Source organism: Populus trichocarpa, chromosome 13, assembly GCF_000002775.5.
Source record: "Populus trichocarpa isolate Nisqually-1 chromosome 13, P.trichocarpa_v4.1, whole genome shotgun sequence".
NCBI classification, from domain to species: domain Eukaryota; kingdom Viridiplantae; phylum Streptophyta; class Magnoliopsida; order Malpighiales; family Salicaceae; genus Populus; species Populus trichocarpa.
This window is the reverse complement of record NC_037297.2, coordinates 3,895,949-3,919,571: the sequence shown is the minus strand read 5'-3', so window position 1 is coordinate 3,919,571 and position 23,623 is coordinate 3,895,949. Positions and strand designations below refer to the sequence as shown.

The following is a 23,623-nucleotide window of genomic DNA, read 5'->3' as shown; positions in this document are numbered from 1 at the left end:
CGGGTCATAAGATAGAGGTAAACCCATTGAAAGTGAATCATAAAAATTATAAAACTTAATTTCCAATAAACTCATTGTTGAATGATGAAATTGAAAAATTTTCAATCTATAACAGGGAAACAATAAAAACAATATTCGGGTTAACTTGAAAAAATTCTGACTTAAGTTATGAGATTAAGATAACCTCATAGAAAATAAATCAAAACAAATAATAAAGTCTAATTGCTAATCAATTCTATATTGAAGATGTTGAAGGATGAAACAAAAAAAAAATTCATCAATTAAAAAAAAATACTCTAGTCAACGAGGTTAAGCCATAAAATTTATAATAACGGTCATGAAACTGAAATAATCATATAGAAAATAAATCATGATAAATTTTTAAAAAATAAATAATGTTTTGTGCAAGCACTTTTATTATTGTTAATTAAGAAAAAGAAAAATACCAAACACAACTTTAATTGATCAAATCCAGTAAATACTCTGTCCTATCAGATGCATGAAGCTATGAATCACCGCCAAACAAATGTATATATGTACTCTAACACATTAAACCTTTCTCTAGTTCAATGCATCTGGATACACACACACTCACACTTTTGACTTTTGTATGTTAAATGCTTGTTATTTTCTATTTGAATGCTGTAAACAAAACCTGCTGGATATTCTTTCGATCTTCCGTACTCTGAACACCAGCATTTTGGAATCTACAACGTGCCTATATATATATATATATATATATATATATATACATGAAAATAAAATAAAATTGGTGGACGGCTCCGATTAATAAAACCTTTGTTTCTTTGTACCCTCTTGATTTTAGCAGAAAACGGAGTCAAACAATGATTGGATTGAATATTTGGAGGTGAAATGTTTTATAAGATAATAAAAAAACATCAGATAAAAATAATAATTTAAACAATAATTAAACTCAAAGATAAGAGATTTTGCTGATGCAAAACGTTTATTCAAGTTATTATGAAAAATACTGAATATGGAAAGTGTAACATATATATATATACTTACTAAATTCCCTATTAATTATTTCCCTTAGGTATCTTTGCTTGTATTTGATATTCTTTTATTATGCAAAACTCATCAATTATGTAACTATATAATATCAAAATTTTATGAACCCCTCTTTTTTTTTTTTTTCCTATAAGAGTAGATTGTTCCAATTACTAGCATAATTTTGAAATAGTTGATATTATTTATATATATATATTTCTTTTCATAGACATATTTATAAACAAACAGTAATATATATGTATTTAGGAAGCGACAAAAAAATAAAGAAAGTGATGTAATGTAAGGATCAAGAAATTCGGTGTGGAAGATTAAATTTATTCCAAGACAAAAAAAAAAGAAAAGAGAGTAGTAATCACATATATTTCAAAGCAGAAACCAATCCATTTGATCTGCGAATGCAATCATTGTACAATCTTCTCTACAAAAATCATGTATGATTCCAAAATGACAACTCCCCCTTTCTGTCTTTTTCTTTGTCAAACTCATCCATGATGACTATCAACATAGGCATCTTCTTCTTTTTTTATACCATATCAAGTAGTTGTTTGTCACTTTGTAAGACAAAAAAATCAGATCCCCACACGCATCTAATGGTAATAATCCTTAATGCTATCTGTTTTCTCACATAAATGTTTTTTTTTTTTTTTAAAATTCCCTTTTTCTCTCGAGGACCCTTCATTTTAACCTAGAAATTGAAGATGTGGGCTCAAAAGCAATTGCTGGTCCAAGAATGGCTGGCTTACGAAATTGTATTGACCCATATCAGTTTGAGTATTATTGTTGGTGTTAGTGAAACTGCAAGAGTTCATGAACTTTTTTGATGGGTGCAGCAAGTCCTCGTCAATGTGTGGAAGCTGGCGCTTGAGTTTATTCTCCTGCATGTTTGGCATTGAAGTGTTCAACTGAGGTAACTTCTGAAGAAAGGAACCGCTGCTCGTGCTGTTACTGTTGCTTGCAGAGTTGCTGTTACTGAAGAAAGGTTGGTCCAACTGTGTTGCAGTACTATTCAATGTAGGATTTGACTCAAACCCTGTTGGATTGAATGGGGTATCTGCCAGGAAACTACTCCACATGGAGTAGTCCATGGCATCGAACAAGTTGGAGAAAGAACAAGATTTCTGGGACATGAGATTATTCTTGTTGCTTATGGGTAAAAGGGTTTCTTGGACAAATTGTTGTTGTTGTTGTTGTTCTTCTTCTTCTTCTTGGTCATGTTCACTGGATATTAATGCCCTTGGAGATGAAGTCAAGGCATGGGATTTCTTGTAAATCCGGCAAAGAACCCAATCATCTAACTGCAAAACCAAATACAACTAGTAAGACAACTCAAGCTAGGTGGGACATAAGCTAAAATTGACTTGCCCAAAACTATGACGTCCTTGAAAAAATATCTTAAATCATAACAGAGACAATTCCTTGCAGACACTAATAAGAGTACAACTTGCAATATAATTGTTAATTACGCTTACCCTCATGGATGAATCTTTTGGCTTCATGGATTTCTTGTTGTTGTTGCAGGCGGGGTTATCTGCTAGGCGATACTCATGCATGATCCAATTAGTCTTGACACCCTTTGGAGGCTTTCCCTTGTAGAAAACAAGAGCCTTTTTAACTCCAATGTTCTCTTGCCCTCCAACTACACCTCCTGGTGCCATTGTTGATGCCATTATGATTTTGTCTGTCCCAGTTGCCTTCCAATATCCAGATGCAGCTGCTCTGTTAGGCCTTGCTCCATTGGGGTACTTGCGATCTCTAGGACTGAAAAAGTACCACTCTTTCTCCCCCAAGGAAGCTTTAGCTGATATAAAATTAACAAACACCGAACACAAGTCCATAATTAGTAAACATGTAATCTGAAAGAGCACAAGCCACTTGATTTTTAGACTTCAATTAGTTGTAGACATTTTGACATATAATATTTTAAAGTAAATGACATAAGAAAGCATATAATATAGAACACAAATTAAGCATGGTGTTCTAGGGTATAGGATAAGAAAGAAACCTGGCAAGTCCCACGGATCAAACTTATAGATGTCAACATCTGCTATGATAGACACAGGAAACGGTGTGGATGCCAACTTCTTCTTAAGGTAATGGAGGATGAGCTCCTCATCTGTCGGGTGGAACCTAAACCCTGGGGGCAAGCTTGATTGTGGGTTCTTCATGCTAATCTAAGATTAGAATAATGGACCGCCCAAAATAATAAATAAGATCAGTCTAGGTTGAAGATATTTTTTGATATCGATATCAATATATATCGAAGAAGAAGAAGAAGAAGAAGAAGAAGAAACGATTGAACAAGCTGGGAAAGAAGCCTAGAGGTCTTCTAACTCTTAAGCTAGGTTTCGATGAGCAAACAAGCTAAGAGAGAGAGAGAGAGAGGGGGGGAGGGAGAAGGAGATTGAAATTTTTCGAAGGAGAGGGTGGGGTGCCCATTTATGGTGGTGAAGATTTGTCCTCATGTGGAAAATAGGATCAGAACAAATTTTTTTTTATAAAAAGAAAGTAGCATAGTTTAGATTGGACCCATAAGCCAGCTGTGGGGGATTGATATAATTGGTCGCTTCCACTTTTTTGTCTTCAACATTTCATGGAAAGATGGCGGCTTATTCAAAGGATGAGAGCTTTATGCTTTCATCTCATGACATCATCTCTTAACTCTTTCGGACAAGCCCTTGACACGCGTCCTCCGAACCCCTTCGTCTCCTTTCCCAAATCTTTATCAACCCCTTAATTGTGCTTGATGGTCTCAATCATCCTCTGGCGTAAGTTTATGCATCTCTTGACTTTTCGATCCAAATTTTCGATGGATGGATAGACATCCTGTTAAAAGCTCAAAACTCGGTCTATGGGGGGGGCTCTCACACAGTGGAACGCAGACACAAAGGACAAAATGTACAGGAAGGAAAAAGGGCCAAAAAAGCATGGAGATTTACTGGATAATAGAGGCTTTAACACTCAGAGATGATAGATATTTATCTGGCGATGTGATAGGGTGGTGGTGTGGATAAAAAAGAGAGTAAGTTCTTCATTGTCTAGTAAAAAGTTATTCTGTGACCTAACTATATGGGCAGCCGACATTAACGTTATCTAAACAAATATATTTGATTCAATGTTGCTTAAATATGAAAATAAACTGACGAAATCAGCTAATAATTTATTGATTTGTGATTCTGTGAACGTTTACGATGAGACAAGCAACTCCATTTCAATCTTTCTTGCCAAGGACAATGTTCAAAATAAATAATAATAATAATAAAATAAACTACACAACAATAAACAAAGCCAAAAAGCTCCAAGAAAAAATGGACCGTGCTGCGTAAAGTTTACGAAAGAAAAATTGATATTAATTGTTGGACGTGAAAGAGCACACGCTTGTTCTTTCTTATCCACTAATTTCTTGTTACTCAAGCACCACCACTTAAAATTAACAAAAAATAATAAATAATAAAAGAACTCATCGTTAACAATTCATTCGTGGATTCCAATATTATTTTTATGGTTTTTTTTTTGTCTTTTCCATTTAGTTTTTAACTAGTCAAACCAAGTTAACCCGTTGAACCCGGGATCTGTGTCATGAATGTCTGGTAACTAAATAAAAAAAAGTGAATATTAAAAAACTGAACTAAACAAAAAAAATTAATTAAAAAGAAAAAAAATCCGGGTTAACTCGTCAAACCATGTTAATCTGTTAAACCCAGTATTTGTGTCATGAAAGTCTGATAACTAAATAAAAAAAAATTAACATTAACAAACTAAATTAAAAAAAAATATTTATGAAAATAATAATAATAAAAAATTGACGGGTCAACCCGGAATTAACTGGGTTCACCCGTGAAACCAGGTTAACCCGTGAAACTCGAGATATGTGTCATGAAAGTCTAATAACTAAATAGAAAGAAATTTAACATTAACAAACTAAACTAAACGAAAAAAATTAATTAAAAAAATAAAGAAAAAAGCAAAATAAAATCCCAAAAAACATAAAAAAACAGCTAAAAAAACTTAGATAACCTTAAAAAAAAAAAAAAAAAAAAACGCCTAAGGAAGGAGTCAGTGTTTTACTGTGGACTGCACAGTGCAGTCCACAGTAAAACACTGACTCCTTTTAGTTATAGTTTAATGTTGTATTGATTAAAATTTAAAATTTATTTTTACTTGTATGTTATATGGTTATCGAGGTCTAGAAAATTAACCCGGATCAAAATCGAAGGAAATAAGAAATAATTGTTCTTTTATATTTTATTTTTATAAAAAACAATGTAAATTCTAACTCCCTTTCTATTATTTTTTTATTTAGTTATTATTTTTTTAATTAAATTCAACCCGGCATCGGTTTAGTGTGCTCGATCTCAAAATAAAAGATTAGATTTGGTTCTTTTTAGGAAACTAAAAATAAAGGGATCAAAATGGAAGGAAATGAAAAATAATTATTCTTTTTTTTTTTATGAAAAACAATCTCAATTCTAACTTACTTTCTATTTTTTTTTTATTTTTTAATTGAATCTTTTAATATTTTATTGATTAGAATTTGAAGTTGATAATTTATTTTAATTAATTTTTTATACGATTACATCAATAACAAAAACCTGTCTCATCAAATGTTTTTGTACTAAAAATAATCCAATTTCATTTATTTGTGGTTTAGACTTTGACACGAACCTATTCCTGTAATCTTCAAAGCTGTACCGCTGGGATGAAGCCTGTAATAAATATGCAAAGATCATGATGAAAATCCTCAGCCCTCCCTTTCATCAACAGCCCCTCATTTAGACCAACTTAGTAGATGAGCATTCAAGTTCGATTTAATTTTAGATTAAACAATGAATTATTGGCACGTCAGTCTTCTAACATGTTGATTTTATTTCAATTTGAACTACCAATTGAAATATTTCCTCCCTGTTCTATTTTCAAAACACAAATAATTTGACAAACCAGCTTACTGTGTTCATGTTAGTCAAGGATCTTCCATAAATTAACATTTGACAATCAGAAAATTAGAGGGTCAATTCTTAAACAGGTTTCAATCACACGTGTGGTGCAAAAGATAGCACTGATTACGTGCCTTTTGCAGGTGGGGTTCTGATATTTTTAGTCATAGTAACACATACCAAACGCAGAATCTCCCCTAACCCACTATTTTTTCAAAGTCTTACCAAATACAAAGAAGCTTTGGTCATGGAAGGATCATGACTCCTTGATTCCAAACATTCATGGTGCTAATTACGTGTTCTAAGTATTATAATAACAAGCACCAACACCGCAAATAATCGTTTTCGTGTTCTAAATCATCCGCGTGTGATCATCCGAGTGGTCGTTGCTTCTAAATTCGTTATCACTACGGGAGATGGTTTCCTTAATGCAACTCATAATGCTGATTTTGGATAATTTAAGGGATATGCCTCGTAGACTTGGAAAACAACAGCATTATCCAATAACAGAGGGTTGATTTTAAACTGTATGTTCTTTGTTTGATAGCAAGGAAAGATGTCGGATAATATTATTTAACTTGTCTTCAGTAAGGTGAAACTTCCTGGCAACCATTTGCAGAAGAAAAGGTGAGAATAAAAGAAGAAAAAATTGCTGTTCCTAAGGATGGGAAGATGGGGAGGTTTCCATGATACAACGGGGCCAAAAGGGTATTGAGCAAAAATGAGGTGCCAGGATTGGACAAAAGCTGAAGAATGAGACAAATGGGTGGATGAATTTGATTGGTTTTTGGGAGCATATGCTAGAGGACATCTTATAACCAAAAAGAGTGTGTGATTATCCACGATTCCTGATACTAGATATTTATCCTTAGAATATGCTTTTGTTTCGATGATAGAGTTCACGTTATTTTGTTTGTTACTAATGCAGCGAAGCTAAAATCAATAAATAAATAAACAAATAAACACAGAGCTTGAGGAAAATAATATTGATAAAGATTGTCTCCTTCTAAGGTTTACAAAACCTTAATTAGCTCATAAAACCTATCCCAACTAGAAAACAAAATAAAAATCCAAAAATACAAACAAATTAATCATGAATTCCTAAACAACACATAAAATAAAAAAAACAACAAAATTGACCCAAAACAGCCCCACGACTTAGATTTTTGATATCTCAAGATCCGACAATTCACGTGTGGGCTATTATAGAAAAAACAACCTCCAGAAATTCCTGTAAGAAAATTAAATTTAATCTAATAGTCAGATAAAAAGTTATGATTTTTTAACCATGAGTTACCAGACCTTCTCTTATGTTTAAACATGTCCATAAACATATCTGATATGGTATCCATATAATCTATCTGCAATAAATTATTCCCTAACCGCTCAAAATCAACCCTTAATCAATTCCAGCTATATCATTTACCATGAGGAATAAGATTTATGCTCCGAATGATGTCATGTGTGATGTAAAGAAAAAGTATCAGGGGTTTTCACTTCTCTAATGTTCTGCTCTCCTTTCCCATATAACAGGTAACTGTATTTTTTGGACAAGTCATATACTAGGTAACTTGTTCAGCTAGAATTCACATACCCACGTGCCAAAAATGGAATATAAAACTTATTTTTTCTCGCCGTCCCTTGACAAGTAGCCCGTGATTTTTGTCCAAGTCGCAGTTTTTGAGCTTTATAGATGGACAGAAGAACAAAGAATACCTAGGTAAAGGTAAAGCCAATATCAGATGAGAATTTAAAGGTATTCCTCCTGGATGGTCAATAGGACACCCCACGCTCTTCTGAGTGCCTTGACTTTCAATTAACCTCAAAGGTAGAAACAGAAACGAAAACTCCCCTGGTTCGCCACTCCCATCAAAAGCCAAAATCATCCTTATCTGATCATTATATTGATAAGAAAAAGTATTTCATAGGCATTTGATTCCACATCTTTTCATCCAAACATGCATGGTGCGATGCAGCTTGAAAACATTTGCACTAGAATGACATGTGATTGGTTGTTATCTCCTTGACTGTGAACGCAAGATCGTGATGCACAGATGTATGTTGGACTAGTCAATAGGCATGACAAGCATGCAGTATGAACATGCAATAGCTAGCTGATTTCCAACCATGAAAAGGTCATAGTTGATTATGACCCCTTGTCGTTATCAACATGTAGCTCACCTAACCTAGCAGCTAGTTGCTACCCCATGTCAAATGTTGAAGGACCGGGTTTCTCATTTGAGCCACAACATAATGAGTTAGGCCAAACATGGAACTCACAAGAATCCACAGGTTATGGATTATTCTCCATAACCTTATCGCAAAAATGCTTTAGAGAAAGAAATGGAGAGCTTGTTTTCAATACCTATTGGTCCTTGCGCAGAAAACAAAGACGAGAAGCCAGATTTTAACTTCCTGTTACTACTCTTTGTCCCCTGTTCAGCGTCTGGTGTTCCTCAAGCTACACTGTTAACAAACAGTGAAGCACGTACAATGATTAGCTTTAGAAGTGTAGAGCCACACACATAAAAGCTCTAAACTAAAGTACACTGATATGAGAAATTGTTGGCTTTAGTTGAGAATTGTTCATTCACCCAGAGGAAGAAAAATGCTACTCTACAACAACTTCATTGTTGCAATTCAAGGGGAAGAAAGAAAAAAGAACACATTGTTCACGCACAGCAAGAATAAACTCAATATAATATTCCAATGATTAATAACTTCTTAATGAAGGCCTCTATGAAAAACCATGCATATAGTTGGTAAATAGTTCAAGTCTATTATCTTTCCCAACATGTAAAGATCGTAAGATTTGAAAAGGAAAGAAAAATTCCAGCGCAACTGACAAGGAAGCAACATAAACTGGCCAACAACCTCAACTAAAATGGAAGATTCAACACAAGCAACTATCCAGAATCCGAGCTCCTCTGCAATTCTTAGCAACTAATTTCTGACCTTTTCTTTTGATAAATCAAGGTCAATTTTATCGACAAAGTGAACAATTAAAAAAGAATACAAGTTCCTTCAACAAGCTTTATAGTTGATTTAGGTGGAAGCACGACAAACAAAGAACACATAATTCTTTATGAGCAAAAGGGACTATAGATGTGAACCTCAAATTCACAGGTTTTAATCTCTCTAAAATAATAATACTGAAGTCTTACTTCTTAGGAGGTTTAGAAGCCTTAAATAGATCAAAAACCTCACCTCAACTAGAAAAACAAAAACAAAAATTCAAAATTACAAGGATGGAAGCAAGAAATCCGAAGAAGCAGGAAATCTATAAATAACAAGGAAAATCACAAAAACTACCAAAAACCAAGACTCTGGGCGAGTTTTTCGATCCAACAGTCAAATAAAAAATTATGGATCTTTCAAGTCATCATTCTAGTCTAGTGCGAAATCATTTTATTTTATTTATAGATTACAAACCCATTAAGAAGTAGAAAACCTAGAAATAACAAGTAAAATCATTGTATTTTATTTGTGGATTAAAAAGCCAGACTACATCACTAGTTAACCAACTACCAACTATAGCAACCCAAATCATATTCTAAAATGATCGAAAGGAATTTGCACAAAGACAGAGCCAATACAAAAGATTGCCTTTCTCATGTCAGAGAGCATACCGGTGGTTTGGCATCCAACAGACTACTCTCTTAAAACCAGTTGGTATTTGGTAACATGCTCTCACGATGATATTGATGGTGATAACCCTTGGTCAAAAGAAGAGCACTGATATAACTGACTGGCATAGTAATGCCACTTCCCACTCAAATGAAAATGAAGTTGATTGAAGCCCCATTATTGAGCCTTGAAAATGACATCCTACAATAGTTTCAGCCAATAGATATCACTCCTGAGTCAGGAATCAACCACACATCTTTAAACTGATATCGGACCTCCTTAATCTGGCACCCTACAATACCTTAAATCTATATACGTGGCTAACATCTAATTTTCCATGGAATAGAAAAGCGAAAAAAGAAAAAAGAAACGAGCAATTTAAAAGTAATTGTATTGGATCAATTTTATCTTTCCCAATATGTAAAGATCAAATATCAATTTAAAAGTAAAGAAGTTCAAACGAGGGGCATGCATAAAAGGGGATCATAAAGGAAAACAACTCAAAATATACTCATCTGTTTCAGCTGCTTAGCACACATTGTTGAAAGCAAATTTTGTGAAGGCATCTAGTATAACATAAATAGAGAACAAAGAATTCACGTAACCTACCTCAACTAGCTTGGGATTGGCATTTAGTTGAGTGAGTTAAAAAGTGGTACATGAGTTCATAGAGCTTTCGATGCTGTAAGTTGAGAACTGCTGATTGAGATTTAATATATTAAACAAGAACCAACCGCTCCAAAAAGAAAATCCATTCCCTCTCAGGCTATCACAACTCTTTTAGAGTCGGCTTGCAGGAGAAAGTCTTTCCCATTATCAGTTTTCTTAGAGATGGTTCTGGTTTGATTTACTGTCTGACTGCAACACAATTGATCACCTCTTGAATCAGTTATTTGCTTACTAGACAGCAAGTACCAGAGCATCTCAACTATCTTCAGTTGTAGCAATAGCCATTCTTTGTTTGTTCCAAACCGCAATATTTGCAGGCTGCATCCAACTTTCCATATAAAAACTAATATACCAACAAAACAAATGAGCTACGATCAGGACTTGAAACATTCGCATTTCATCTCACAATCTAAACTCATTGTCATATTCATGCCATAGACAGAATTTTAGACATGATGTGCATACATCAGCTGGCATCCCATCTCTCTCTCACCTTCTTGAAGAGTGCACACATTTCTTCCCCTGTAATGAGAATACAAAAGAATTCACAGCAAGTTTGTAAATCATAGGGAGGATGTACCATGAGTCCACAAGAAATAATCCAAAACCCCTTCAGCCTCATCGGCTTTTCGTGCATGGATTATTCAATGAAGTGAGAAAGTTAGAAGCCATCATTGTCATAAGAGAGAGCTTCCCTAAGAAGCACCCTGAGTTAAGCTGGTACACAACATCTTTATCGCAAAAGATCAAGTGGTAGCATCTTGCACATTCTTATACCGGCAAAGAGTGAAAAACAGACCGAAAAAACTCGATGTCCCCATATCAAATTTAAGTCATTTCTATGAGTAAGAAATGTTTTCATACCTACCGCAAAGCAATGCACTAAAGTGGATTTGTTCCAGTGATTGGATCTGCAATGCGGGTTTTTTACAATCTAGAACCGAAGAACCCATTAATGTTAATCTTGTAATTCTAGCAATGACTCGAGAATTTCAAAAGCCTAAGCATCAGAAGAAGAAATAAAAGATCACAGAATGGAGCACAAACTGTTTGTGAAAATGACTTGTTGAAGCAAACAAAGTGTTATTTACATGTAAAAAGATCAACGAGAAGCAAATTGATAGTTCACCATTTGCTGGAGTGATGGAAGTTGCTTCTTCTTCGCTATCAACCAATGAAATTTCAAGTGTCTGAGTGAAATTGCCAGGAAGAGAGAAGGTATCTGATGAACGGCATTTCAAGTATATCACCTTTACTAGGCCGGATCTGCACTTGATTATTCACGTGCACTGCAGCCACTGCTTCAATTTTTTTCGTGTTGATAATTGTGGGCTTGCTCTCTTACCCATCTATTGTCTCGCCCGGTATAGATGCTTGCTGTCATTCTGGGCTTTGCCTACTTTTACTTGTCAAAAACCTTTTGTTTGTTTAGTAGTCGCATATGGGATATTATGGTTCATGAGAAGAGATAAAATCACATGCCATTTTGTAAAAAAAGATAAAAAAATATTATTTAATATATTTTATTTAAAATAAGTATTCATAAATTCTAGTCTCTTTCTCTTGTCGCAATTTGCAGCTCGTGGCAATCATTATCTTGGATCGAGATTATTTAGAATAATATGGATGGAAACAATAATGAATTTTTATGATTTATTAGTAAAAAAGAGAAAATAAAAATAGCCACTTAATATTTTGATTACTAAAAATCCTAATTGGTCTTATAGTTTTGGGTAAGGAGACTGATTGTATAAAGAAAAGATATCAGCCTCCTAGTACGACTTACCTAAGATAAGCTGTATTATTTAAGAAAAGTAAACTAAGGTAATGTTATATTTTTTTACCGTTGGTCTATTTAATGTTTAAGAAAAGTCATCCTCAATAAAAGATGTTTATCTTATCAAGTTATAACCTAACCATTCTAATATAAAAATATAAAAAATAAAATGAACTGTTTTTTTTATTTAATATCGGGAAAACATCTTACGTATAAGTTCATAACCTCATATATTAAAAGAAACAAAATAAAGTTTTTTGGTGTCTTTGAAATGGAGACCAAGTTTCAACGGATAATCATAAACTAGTTATGATACATTTTCACTGATTCTTGTATTTTTTTTATCTTCAAGGTATGATAAAAATGCAATTTTTGTATAAAAAAATAAAATATGCATGAAAATTTCAGAATTTGGCCATACACAAGAAAAAAAGAAAATATGTTTTATTTTTTATTTTTTAGGTTTTGTTTAGCAAAAAACCCATTTTTCCTTGTAATAAAACTACCAAAATAGGTTTAAGGGGTGTTTTCCAAACACATCCTTAAACAAAAAAAAACTTTTAACAAAAACATGACAAACCAAAAAGGGTCTTAAACCTTTGATCCCATTTTGGCCCGACCGGGCTGACCTAAAATTTTTGGTTTGACCATAAATCGAACCAAAAATCTTGATTTGACCCGAAAACAACCTAAAACAAAACTAAAAAAAAAACAGATTAAATAAAAAAAAAACACAAAAACTAAAAAACATTTGAACTAAAAGGCTCAAACATAAAAAAATAAAGATCACTAAGAATACTATAACCCAAACCCAGCAAAGTAAAACCCAAATCAGACTAGATACGATCAAAACAAAGGCACATACATGTTGGAAATCACGCAAAGATTAATAATCTAGCATTTATTCACTTACACACACACACACACACACACACACACACACACACACATATACTCAAGCAGGCCATAAGGGCCTCCTTTTGGATTAGAAAATATACCTAAAACAACTACTCTATTTTGTTTTCTTTGGAAAGTTTTTCCTTTCACCAACTTACTACCATTTCGAAGCTTATGAAATCTTTATATTAAGCTCTTAAACCTTTACACTTGGGTTTTTGTTTTTTTAATATTTTCCTACCTCTTTTCTCCATTTTTTCTTCTCTTAAGAGGGGTATTTATAGAGTTCTGCTAGGGTTTTGAGAGGTCTTGAATTCATTTCCGACCTTTTGATTTTGAGACAAATGTTGTAAACCTTTGATAATAACCTATTTAGGAGCCTTTGTGTATGAACACATGAAATGAAGGTCGGTTCTTACACTATTATGTTTCAGTCACAACTGACTGAGTTGCCTATTTTTGTGGCCTTGTCGGAGCAATTCTGACATCATCGTCACCTAAGACCACCTGAAGTTGGTAGAAGGGATTCACACCTTTTCATTTGGATCCAACCTTGCACAATTTGAAGGTCTGTAGCTCCACATTCATTCGTTTGAAGTTGCCAACTCGATCAGCCAAAACTGTTAAAACAGAGGTTAGTCTATCAAACGACATATCACGCACATTCTCTTCATGAAGTCTGAATGACGCGTCATTTAGATTTTTTAATTTGGGATTGAAAATTTTTGATTGAGTCCTTATTCTTCCAATTTTTTTTAATTGCACTCATAATTGCCTTCAAACTTTTAATTTCATGCATTTTCACCCCTGATAAACTCAATTATCAGCCCCTAAGTTGATCGCCTTTTTTATTATGGTAATTAGTTCTGAATTTGTGCATTATAACCCTCAATTAACGAATAAATTTTCAATATGGCCCCTAATTTAGTCAATTTCAGCCTTTATATCACTTTTTTTTTTTAGTTTGGTCCTTGGATTTGGATTTCTTTAATGAAGTCTCTAATTGTCCATCAAACTTCAATATTCATGCAATTAAGCCCCTGATTTGATCAAATTAACTCTTAAAAATTACAATTCGACCCCAAACTTTAATTTATTCCAATTAAAGTCTAAATTGACTTCAAAAATCAATTTCTTGCAATTAAACCTTGAAAAATTCCAATTGAGTCCTTAAACATCAAATTTTGAATTTTCCTCCTCAAATAGGGCCTTCATCAATCCAAAATATACTCTCAAAATTTACAATCTTGTATATTTAGATCTTTCTCAACTACTATTCGGCAATTTCATGGGTGTTCTAGTATATTCATCTTACTGATTTATTTTTTTATTTTCTTCTAATATTTATTTTTGTATTTTCTCTTGTTTTTCTGATTTGTTTTTTGTTTATGTTGGGACTCCAAAAATAGATAACAATATTTCTTATGAATTTAAAGGAAAGTTTTCCTTTAAATTATTTTTCTTTGAGTTAATATTGGTGTTGAGTAGTAAAGCTTTCATTTAATAAAGATAATAACATTAAGAATGAGTGATTTTAAATTATTTTTTTGGGTGACATGCTTATTAATTAAACATTTAGGGAAGTTTGTTTCCACGCTTCCAAATTTTTATCAATATTTCAAATTAAATTTTACAAAATTTAAATGAGAAGACATGGGGCTCTTTTTCCATCCAATCATTTTACAACACAAGACATGAAAAGTAATTTTAATTAGAATAATTTAATATTATCATTTCATAAAAGTGATGAAATTTAAATTTATGATCAATTATCATTAAATTTTTAATATTATATCAAAAAAATAATTTTATTTTTTTTAAAATTTTATTATTAAATGATACACTAAGAATAATTTAATATTATTTTATATCACGTAATAAGAACTATTATTTAAATCTCTATTAATTTAAAGGGCTGCTTTGAAATGGAGACGATCCCTAGGTGATCCGACATGAATATAAAATTATTATTATTATAAAAATTAAAAGAATAATATAAAAAATTAACATATTTGTTTAAATAAAAGTTGTTTAAGACTTGAAACTCCAATATATCCACCACTATATTATATTTAATTATTTATTTTTAATTAAAAAAATACAATGAGGATGGTGAGATCATTTTCTAACAAAATTGAAGTAAAAATATAGTAAAATAGGGCCTAGAAAATTTAAGAAATTTGGTAAGGGAGGGGTGTTAAGCGTTCATTTGATTATTTCTGATTCATAATATGCTGATTTAGATGAAGATTTTCTTCTAAGTATTTCTTAAGCCGATCATATGGTAAAAAGAGTAAATTCCATATATAATGGATTATTGTTACATAAATTATGTATTTGATGTTTTTTTTTTTAATTCTATTACATAGATGGAAAGATACAAGCCAGATTAGATTTATCCAACTTTTCCACTTTTTTTTCCATCTTCAATAACGAAGGTTTTATCAGGAAGAAAATCTGACATCAATGTGCAATACAATATTTTTAGATTCCGAACATAAATAACATTAAAGTTGTTGCCTTCCATTCTATTTTTCTTACCCGACAAGATTTGCTTACCTTTTTTTAACCGAGGATAAAATAAAAGTGTGGTTGTGGTTGTTTTTTAAAATATTTTTTATTTAGAAATATATCAAAATAATATTTTTTTTATTTTTTAAAAATTATTTTTGATATCAGTGCATCGAAATGATATAAAAACACTAAAAAAAATATTAATTTGAAGTAAAAAAAAAAATTTAATTCTTTTTAAAAATACTTTTGAAACACAAAAACAAACAGGGCAAAAAAACCATCCAATATTAATGTCCTATATAAACCCCCATTGTGTGCCTACGGATTCAATATTGCGAATACAAACTTGGAGATATACCCAGGTCAGTTGGCGATATATCAAGAAATGATGATAGAAAGCTATTTCTTTATAATTTTTTGGTATATCCTCAAATTGATTTGAGTTTTTTTCCATATGATAATAAATATATATATTATACTATTTTTTTTTTCATAATTTGTATCGAGAAAGCCATCGGATTTGGAGATGAACTCTTCTCAGTCAATGATGAGAGTAATTCTTTTCATCTATTATTTTCTGATATATCACTGATTTGATTAGAACTTCGTGGTTCCATGTGATCAAAATCAATACGTACATCCTATTTACTAATTAAGAAGAATTGATTATGAATTTGGGTTGATTTATGATTTTTAATAAAATAGCTCTAAATCATAGATTCCATTAGAATTCATTACTACATGAAGATATTTATACTATTCTGTTTCAATTATGCTGCCATTAAAACTTGAATGGGTAAAATTGATTGTATCCATCACATTTGTTTTTCATTTGACCCGACACTCCTTCCTTCTTCTTCTTCTTCTTTTTTCAACAATAATCTCAAATTTTGCGTTCATTCGACTACATTTGACGATTTTATTTTGATTTTTCTTTTTATTTTGTTTCTTTTTTTTATCTAATTTATCTAGTATTTCTTTAGTTTAACACATTTTCTTGTTTTCCTGTGATTTTAGGCCCTTATACGGGTCTTGGTATCATCATGGAAGTTTTTGCATATTGATGAGGTCTGAATTTATTCCATGGGCATGGAGGCTAAATTGATATTAATTTGAAATATTTGGTTAATCTTTTAGTTTTGATAATTTGATATGTCCTTTCATGACAAGATAATCAATAAATCATACTTAATACCTGCAAAAGTTTCTCTTTTTTATATTTGAGAACTCTATAATAATTAAATGATTATCATTTGAAAAAAAAATCATAATTCAAAAGAAAATTTTAAAAATAAATATGTCATTGGTAATAAAGAAAAACTGAACTTGATTTTAAAGGATATCTCCTTTTAGCCCTTGGGCACTATTTATTAAATAAAAAAAAGTTAAAAACTAGCAAAATATCTTTGATTTATAGTTCAAATTGGGAGTCTAAAAGTTTTTTGGAGTTAAAAAAAATTTAAATATTATGCTTAGTTGAACCTAAAGATAATGAGTTTGATAACTCCCTAAACTAATATATGAATGAGCTAAGTGCTTGAAGAGTCTAGAGATAATGAATTATTACTCTCCATTTGATCATTCTTTTAAAGAGTAGATCAAAATAAAAACAATAAATATTGATACATCACATATATTACTAATAATTTAATTTTTAGATCGCTTTGTAAAAAAAAAGTAATAAATGGAAGATCAAGATTTTGCATCAACCTATGGATTGTTGAAGAAGATAGATTTAATTGTCCATTCACTTATAGAATAGTTCTTTATATTAAAACTTAGAGATGGATTCTAGATCTCTAGTTTCTCTATAAATTTTTATTGTATTTTTTCCCTTCTAATGCTATGTAAGTCCCTTTCATTCTAGATATACAAAGAATCATATTATTTTTTAGTTGGTTTCACATATAGATAGAAAGCCTTCCTTAATCTTAGTTTAATGAAATCTTTTATCTTTAACATAATAATATAACTTTATTTTATATATATAATTGAAGAATCATATTGTATTTTAATTGGATTTACTTGTAGATGTAAGAACCTTCCTCAATTTTATTTTAATAAAATATCTATATTTGACGACGATGATAAAAACAAAAATAATTAATTTTTCTATAAAACATATGTGATGATTATTTTTTCATGGGAGGCCAATTATATAAATTCATGGGACCCAAAATTTTCCATTTATTAATTAAGAAAAAATATAAAATTGAATGAAATGAAAATAAAAAGAAACTAAAATCCCAATTAAAAAGTAATATTATCAAATAACAAAAATTATTTTGAATTGGATTTTATTCATATAAGAAAAATAGAAACCTAAATATAAAGAATTAAATTAGAATATTTCTCAAATAACAATCTTAATAAAGTATATGTAGCAAATGGTTATCTCCGTAGCAAATAAAGAAAACCTAAGGTGACGTTGTCCTTCTTTTGGGATTTGGATGATTTTAAATAAAAATTATTTGTAATGATGATTATTGAAATAATATAAAAGGTTTTTATGGGATGTTTGATTTATGGAAAGTATTTTAAACGTAAAATAGTTTAAAAGAATTATATTCTTTTGTATGTCATACTAATTAATGATATGAAAAATGTAAAAGTGTTGGGATGTTAGTGGAATGAAGGTGATAAGTTACCTTACTAGTGCTAATGATGATAATATTACAATAATTCTTGTGATAATTACAATAATAGTTATAAAATTCTTGTTCAAGTTGAAAAAAAAAAGGTTTTATTCACGTTTCTTGAGTTTAATAAAAACTATAAATGGATGAATTTATATATGGTTATCTCTTTCAAAAAAGGAAGAAAACATTGAGTTTCTTGGTATTTATTTATTTTTATATTAGGATAATTAATTAGATAAGAATTATTTTTATGATAATTTTACAAGTAATGTAAAAAGTTATTAGACTTATTTTATAATTACAGAATATGTTATAGTATGGGTCCGCCAATGCGACAACTATAATATAATTGAATCATTTTGTAAAAAATTACCACAACGTATTTTTCACATTAAAGTTTTATTAAACATTACATCAAACTTATTGTTTTTATCCATTTCATGTCCCCATATAAACAAACAAAAAATTAGAAAGAAAAAACATAATTAAACTTTAATTTGATCCATGATTAAATCAAATTGATCTGTTAAAAATCTAGTTATATTCATATACTTAATTTTTATTCAGATTCGTCCAATAATAATTTAATTTGACCTTAAATCTGTATTGTCTCTTTAATATTGGGTAAAATAGGATATAATTAGACTCTCGATTTTATTCAAAATTGCAGCTTGATTTTTTCTACATGTGAAATTCTTCCCGCTTGCTCTTGTCAAAATATCAATCTTTTTTCTATTTTTATTTTATTTTTTCTCTTTTTATTTTAGAAAAAAAAATGAATTTAAAAAATAACCTAGAAATGAATTATGGCATGTATGTTGAAGAACACTCCATCACAAAGAGATCTTGTAAAAATTCAGAGTATTAGTGAGAGAGAAAAATGCAGCATCAGATATTTAAAAAATGAAGCAATTCAACATACCTTCATAACCAACCAAGATGCATGGATTGCCAGAATCTTTAGAAACCTTCAAAATTTCGTCTCGAGCTGCCAATAAGCCGCAGTACAAGTAACTGCATATGCAAGAGGCCGAAAGCATATTAAGAAAAGTAATTCATGGTTATCAAAATAATTCTCCTATACTTTACTATATCGTGAAGAACTGAGAAAGAAATTCTGTAAGGCACCAAAAGAGAAGTTAAAAAAAAAAAAAAATCTTGACACATTAATAACAAACGACAATGAAGACCAAGAAGCATGCATTTGTGAAATACACCAGGAAATTAGTATATGCATAATAATGAAATCATGGAAGAACCTGTGAACATAGAGGTAATATTCATTTCCCTTCAGGGTTAGTTCCTTTACATATGGATCCTGTCCATCTGGTTTCTGTGGAGCATTTGCAGCATTTTCCTGGGAGATGGTATATGCCATTTGAACAGATCCACCACCAAGATCAACTATTCCAACTGTATCTGAATATTTCTTCCCCAGATTTCCAACTAAGTAGTTTATTGCCATCTGCAAAATAAGAAGCAGGTCAAGTGAGAGCGTATTTGGAAATCATATAGGCTAGTAGTTTTCTATAATGTGAATTTCTGACAAGCTCGCTACCTCTGTTTCATAGACTACTTAATCTGGCTAAGATAAATTCATGCAAAATACGAAGTTACGCAAATGTCAAATCAAAAGCAACATACCCACATAAAAGAACCTTCTTGGGAGCCCTTCAAAATCGAAACCCCATCTGCTTCAGACTTCAGGGTGCTTCTATCTCTCAAAAGATCCCTGACCTTTAAAGCAGGAAATTCATTACAATAGCAAGTATACAATATCATTTGATAGAGCATGTGAACATGGACAGTGTACTGGTAAGTAAATAATAGAAACACAAACACAAAGATACTTACTGCTTGCAAAATCTTTTCAGATTTATTGCCTTCCGATGACCTCAAGCCAGCAGTAGCCTACAACGCATAAATAAGACATCGAAAAAGAGCAGTTGTTGTAGCATTCCTAGTAAATACTAAATTCTAGTATTTTATCTTTCTTTTCTTGACAAATTGACAATGTTAGGATCTCTATGTAAATACTACTTGATAATACAATTGAGGAAAACAAAAATTAATTCACTGACCCCGACTCTGACTGGGGTCTCGGGTCTCCACGCTTGAGGCACAGCACGTTCGGCTTCCTCAAGCAAGGGGACAAGTGACTCAGCCGCTGCTTGTGGATCGTCAGCATATGCACTCAAACCTGGTTTTACCTACAGCATTAAGAACGAAAAACAGCAACACGTACGTCACACCCATCAAAAGTTAAAAGAGCTTTACAAATGTGTTGTAAACAAACAAAAGAGCTAACCAAAACAATGCAACTAACCAGGGCAAAAAACTCAACAGCAGTGCCATTACCAACAGGAAGGAGAGCCAAGCCATGATCGAAACAAAATACGTGCACTCTACTCCCTGCATCAAAACCAACTGCATACCTACTGGAATCCAAATGCTTCAAAATGGGCAAAATCTTTCGGTTTGTACTGTGCTCGTACTCTGCTGATGGTGGCAGCACAAAAACCATTAACAACAATGCAAGAGGAATCAAACCCATCAGCGTAACCTTGTATTCTTTTTAACTGCAAAAGTGAAGCAGTAGTAGTGGTAGAATGAAATTTAAGACAGCAATGGATGAGAGAGAGATAAACTAGAAGGTAAGGCAGGCCTCACGTCTCGGATAAGAGCATCTCCAGTAGCTATATAAAATATATAAAATAGAGATAAAAATTAATATTTTTTTATTTTTAAACTTTATATCTCTTTTTTCTATATAAAATATTAAATAGCTTGTTAAAAATTATTTTATCTATTAGAGTATAATATGAGAAAAAAAACTAAAGTATATTTTTTAAAATATTATATTTATAATTAATTAAAATAGTTTTTGTCACTAGAAAAACTCTAATGTCTGTAAACCAAAAAGCAGATATGAGGGGGACCGGTGGTGCAACTAATTACAGAGAAGATGAACAGTAAGGTGTTATCAAATTCAAAATCAAAATAATGCACGTTTTAAGTCAACACGAGGTTGTCTTTTTCTACATTATTATTGAACGATCTTATTCGACGATATCAGTCTGCACGATTTTTTAAAGTGAATTGAGAAGCATGGTCTCCATGCACGTGGGCATAAGCTCAATTTAAACTATACAAATCATTTTATATTTTTTTAATAAAATAAAATTTATTATTTTTTTCAGGCTTGCAACATGAATTTGTTTCTGCATTTCAAAAGCATTTTAAAAAAAATTAATTTTTGTTATTTTTTTATTTACTTCAAATTAATATGTTTTTAGTGTTTTCAAATCATTATGAGGTGCTGATGTCAAAAATAATTTTTTAAAAATAAAAAAAAATCATTTTGATGCATTTTGGCACGAAAAGTTATTTGAAAAGCAACCGCAACCACACTCCCCAACAAGTATAATTGGTCCTTCTGTAGTGGATTAATATTATTATTTTTTAAATATAAAAAAAATATTAAGACTTGGGTTCGGCAGCAAGTAATTTGGGTTTTGTTTATTTATCAAACCCAAGTAAATATGAGTCCAATGCAACTTTTTGAATTTAAAAATAATAAAATAATATCAAAATACCAAAATATCTCTAAGATTATAGAAAATTACACAAAAACCAGTGTAAAAGAACAAAAATACCCCTAGATGCAAAGCTTATTTTTTGTCTTTTCCAAATTAAGATAAAGATGTATTTTAACTATTTAACAGTTTGTGAAAGTTAAAAACACCTCTAAGCAACAAGTCTTAATTTTGTTAATCTTGGGGGTCGAATAGTATTTTTACTATGCAAATAATCGTGAAAAGACTATCATACCCCGCTGAAACGTTTAATTACCAACTAGCCTGTTAAACATACCGAAATACCCCCACAACCAGGGCTTCAGTTTTTTCAACCAAAACGCAAAATGATAATTTAACTTTATGCGAAAAGATAACATTAGCCTAATTTCAAGCCTTCAGAGCTTGGAAAATCCACTATGCAAGTCTATAATGGACTGTGTCTTGGTCCACAGTACACTTGCACAGGGTTGTCAGACCCAAGCTGCTTGGGTCAACCTAAGAAAATTAAAAAAAATATTTGAGGTTTTAATATTTCATATGAAAAATTAAGAAACAATTCATATGGATATATATAAGTTAAAAAATTATTTCAGAAGGTTTTTTTATTCCATATTAAAAAGATATTATCTTATCCTATTAAGTTGAAGTATTTATACCAAAAAGGTGTTTTATCCTATATTGCAAAAACACAATTTTTTTTTCTTGTGAACATAGAGTATATATATTAATGAGTTTCAAATTTCATATTGAAAAAATAAAACATTCTTCTAGTGTTTACATAGTGAACTTTGATATGAGTTAGTAACTAATTGAAACAGATGAAAAAAAAGGTCTCTAGCTAGGAGGAAAAACACATTTGAAAAAAAAAATCTCTATCGGGTTCTGTTGGGTCACCCGAGTCCCAGATTGAATCGTCAGGTCAGGCCAAGTCTGATAACTATGCTTAAACAACAAAAAGTGAGTTTGGAAGTGTTAATTATAACTTATTCCTTTCTTCTCTTGTTCAATAAAACTAGTTAATTGATCCTTAAAATTTCAAAATATAGATTTAGGTTCGCTTTTGCACTGCTATTTTTTAATATTTTTGAATTTTATTTTTGACTCAGACGTCTAGGCCTAACAACCATGCAATAATAAAGTTATAAAATCGGGCAATAATAAAGTTTATGGATGTTTCTCTTATGATCATATATACACTAATTGTTGTTACCTAATTTTTGATCCATTTTTTTAATAAAATTTTTGAAAAATCCAAAAATAGCGAAAAACAATGAAAATCCAAAAAAAATATTTTTTAATATATTTGCATCGTTTTTAGCATTTTCAGCATCGTCTCAAAAGAATTTAAATTTTCAAAGGTTTTTTGAATGCGTTTGACTTTCACGCTTTATTTTTAAAATCAATGATTTTTATCATTCGAGTCAATGTTGATAAGAAAAATCCAAAAAAATAAGAAAAATCAAATTTACAAAAAAAAGAAGAAGTTGAGGGACCAAGTTTGGGGACCAAACAATATTTTACTTATAAATAGTAGCCTTCAACACACAAAAAGACGGGGGCAATTTTGCACATTTAGAGAAAAACACAAAAAACTCTAACCCTAAAAACTCATCTCCTTCAAACCAGCCGGTCGCGCCCCCCACTTGGCCAAACAAAAGAGCTGCCGCACCCCCAACTAGTTTTTGGTTTCTTCTTCCTTCAGCTGGACACTGTTCCGGTGGTGCAGAAGGCCTTCCCTGCAATTCCTGGAGTTTTAGGGGCTATTTTGTAAATTTTAAATTGTTTAATGTAATTTTTGTTTAGTTTTGAATTTTTATAATTTGTAGTGTGGATGTATATATAGTGAAAGTGAATGTGTTTGTATTTTTTTTTATGGATGTTTTTTTTATATGATAAAATTGCAAAGAATAAAGAAGAATTTAATATTTTAATTTTCTCACGGTTAATATTGTCTTACTG

General features: G+C 31.1%; 2 protein-coding genes across 2 annotated transcripts; both read right to left on the bottom strand.

The window, feature by feature from the left end:
• Window positions 1–1,326: 1,326 nt before the first annotated feature.
• Window positions 1,327–3,437, bottom strand: LOC7489649 (NAC transcription factor 47). The gene is made up of 3 exons (XM_002319107.4): window positions 3,035–3,437; window positions 2,502–2,830; window positions 1,327–2,327 (listed from the first exon to the last, which is right to left on the bottom strand). The coding sequence occupies exons 1-3, from the start codon at window positions 3,195–3,197 to the stop codon at window positions 1,713–1,715; spliced, it is 1,107 nt and encodes a 368-aa protein (XP_002319143.3). The 5' UTR covers window positions 3,198–3,437; the 3' UTR covers window positions 1,327–1,712.
• A 3,497-nt stretch (window positions 3,438–6,934) lies between these two features.
• On the bottom strand, window positions 6,935–20,751 carry LOC18109412 (apyrase 2). Its single transcript, XM_024583280.2, has 9 exons — window positions 20,413–20,751; window positions 20,168–20,296; window positions 19,941–19,997; window positions 19,731–19,823; window positions 19,346–19,551; window positions 19,009–19,100; window positions 10,200–13,553; window positions 9,593–9,791; window positions 6,935–8,429 (listed from the first exon to the last, which is right to left on the bottom strand). Exons 1-7 carry the CDS (start codon window positions 20,638–20,640, stop codon window positions 13,471–13,473), a joined length of 888 nt encoding a protein of 295 aa, XP_024439048.1. The 5' UTR covers window positions 20,641–20,751; the 3' UTR covers window positions 6,935–8,429; window positions 9,593–9,791; window positions 10,200–13,470.
• Window positions 20,752–23,623: the final 2,872 nt, after the last annotated feature.

What these genes read in the sequence shown, in the direction of transcription:
- LOC7489649 (XM_002319107.4), bottom strand. Translation starts at nt 3,197, where the DNA reads ATGAAGAACCCACAATCAAGCTTGCCCCCAGGGTTTAGGTTCCACCCG. An exon ending in TGATCCGTGGGACTTGCCAG is followed by an intron (nt 2,831 to 3,034) that starts GTTTCTTTCTTA and finishes ATTTTATATCAG; the next exon opens with CTAAAGCTTCCTTGGGGGAG. An exon ending in CAAAAGATTCATCCATGAGG is followed by an intron (nt 2,328 to 2,501) that starts GTAAGCGTAATT and finishes TTGGTTTTGCAG; the next exon opens with TTAGATGATTGGGTTCTTTG.
- LOC18109412 (XM_024583280.2), bottom strand. Translation starts at nt 20,640, where the DNA reads ATGGGTTTGATTCCTCTTGCATTGTTGTTAATGGTTTTTGTGCTGCCA. An exon ending in AGACCCCAGTCAGAGTCGGG is followed by an intron (nt 19,998 to 20,167) that starts GTCAGTGAATTA and finishes TATGCGTTGTAG; the next exon opens with GCTACTGCTGGCTTGAGGTC. An exon ending in TATTACCTCTATGTTCACAG is followed by an intron (nt 19,101 to 19,345) that starts GTTCTTCCATGA and finishes TTGCATATGCAG; the next exon opens with TTACTTGTACTGCGGCTTAT.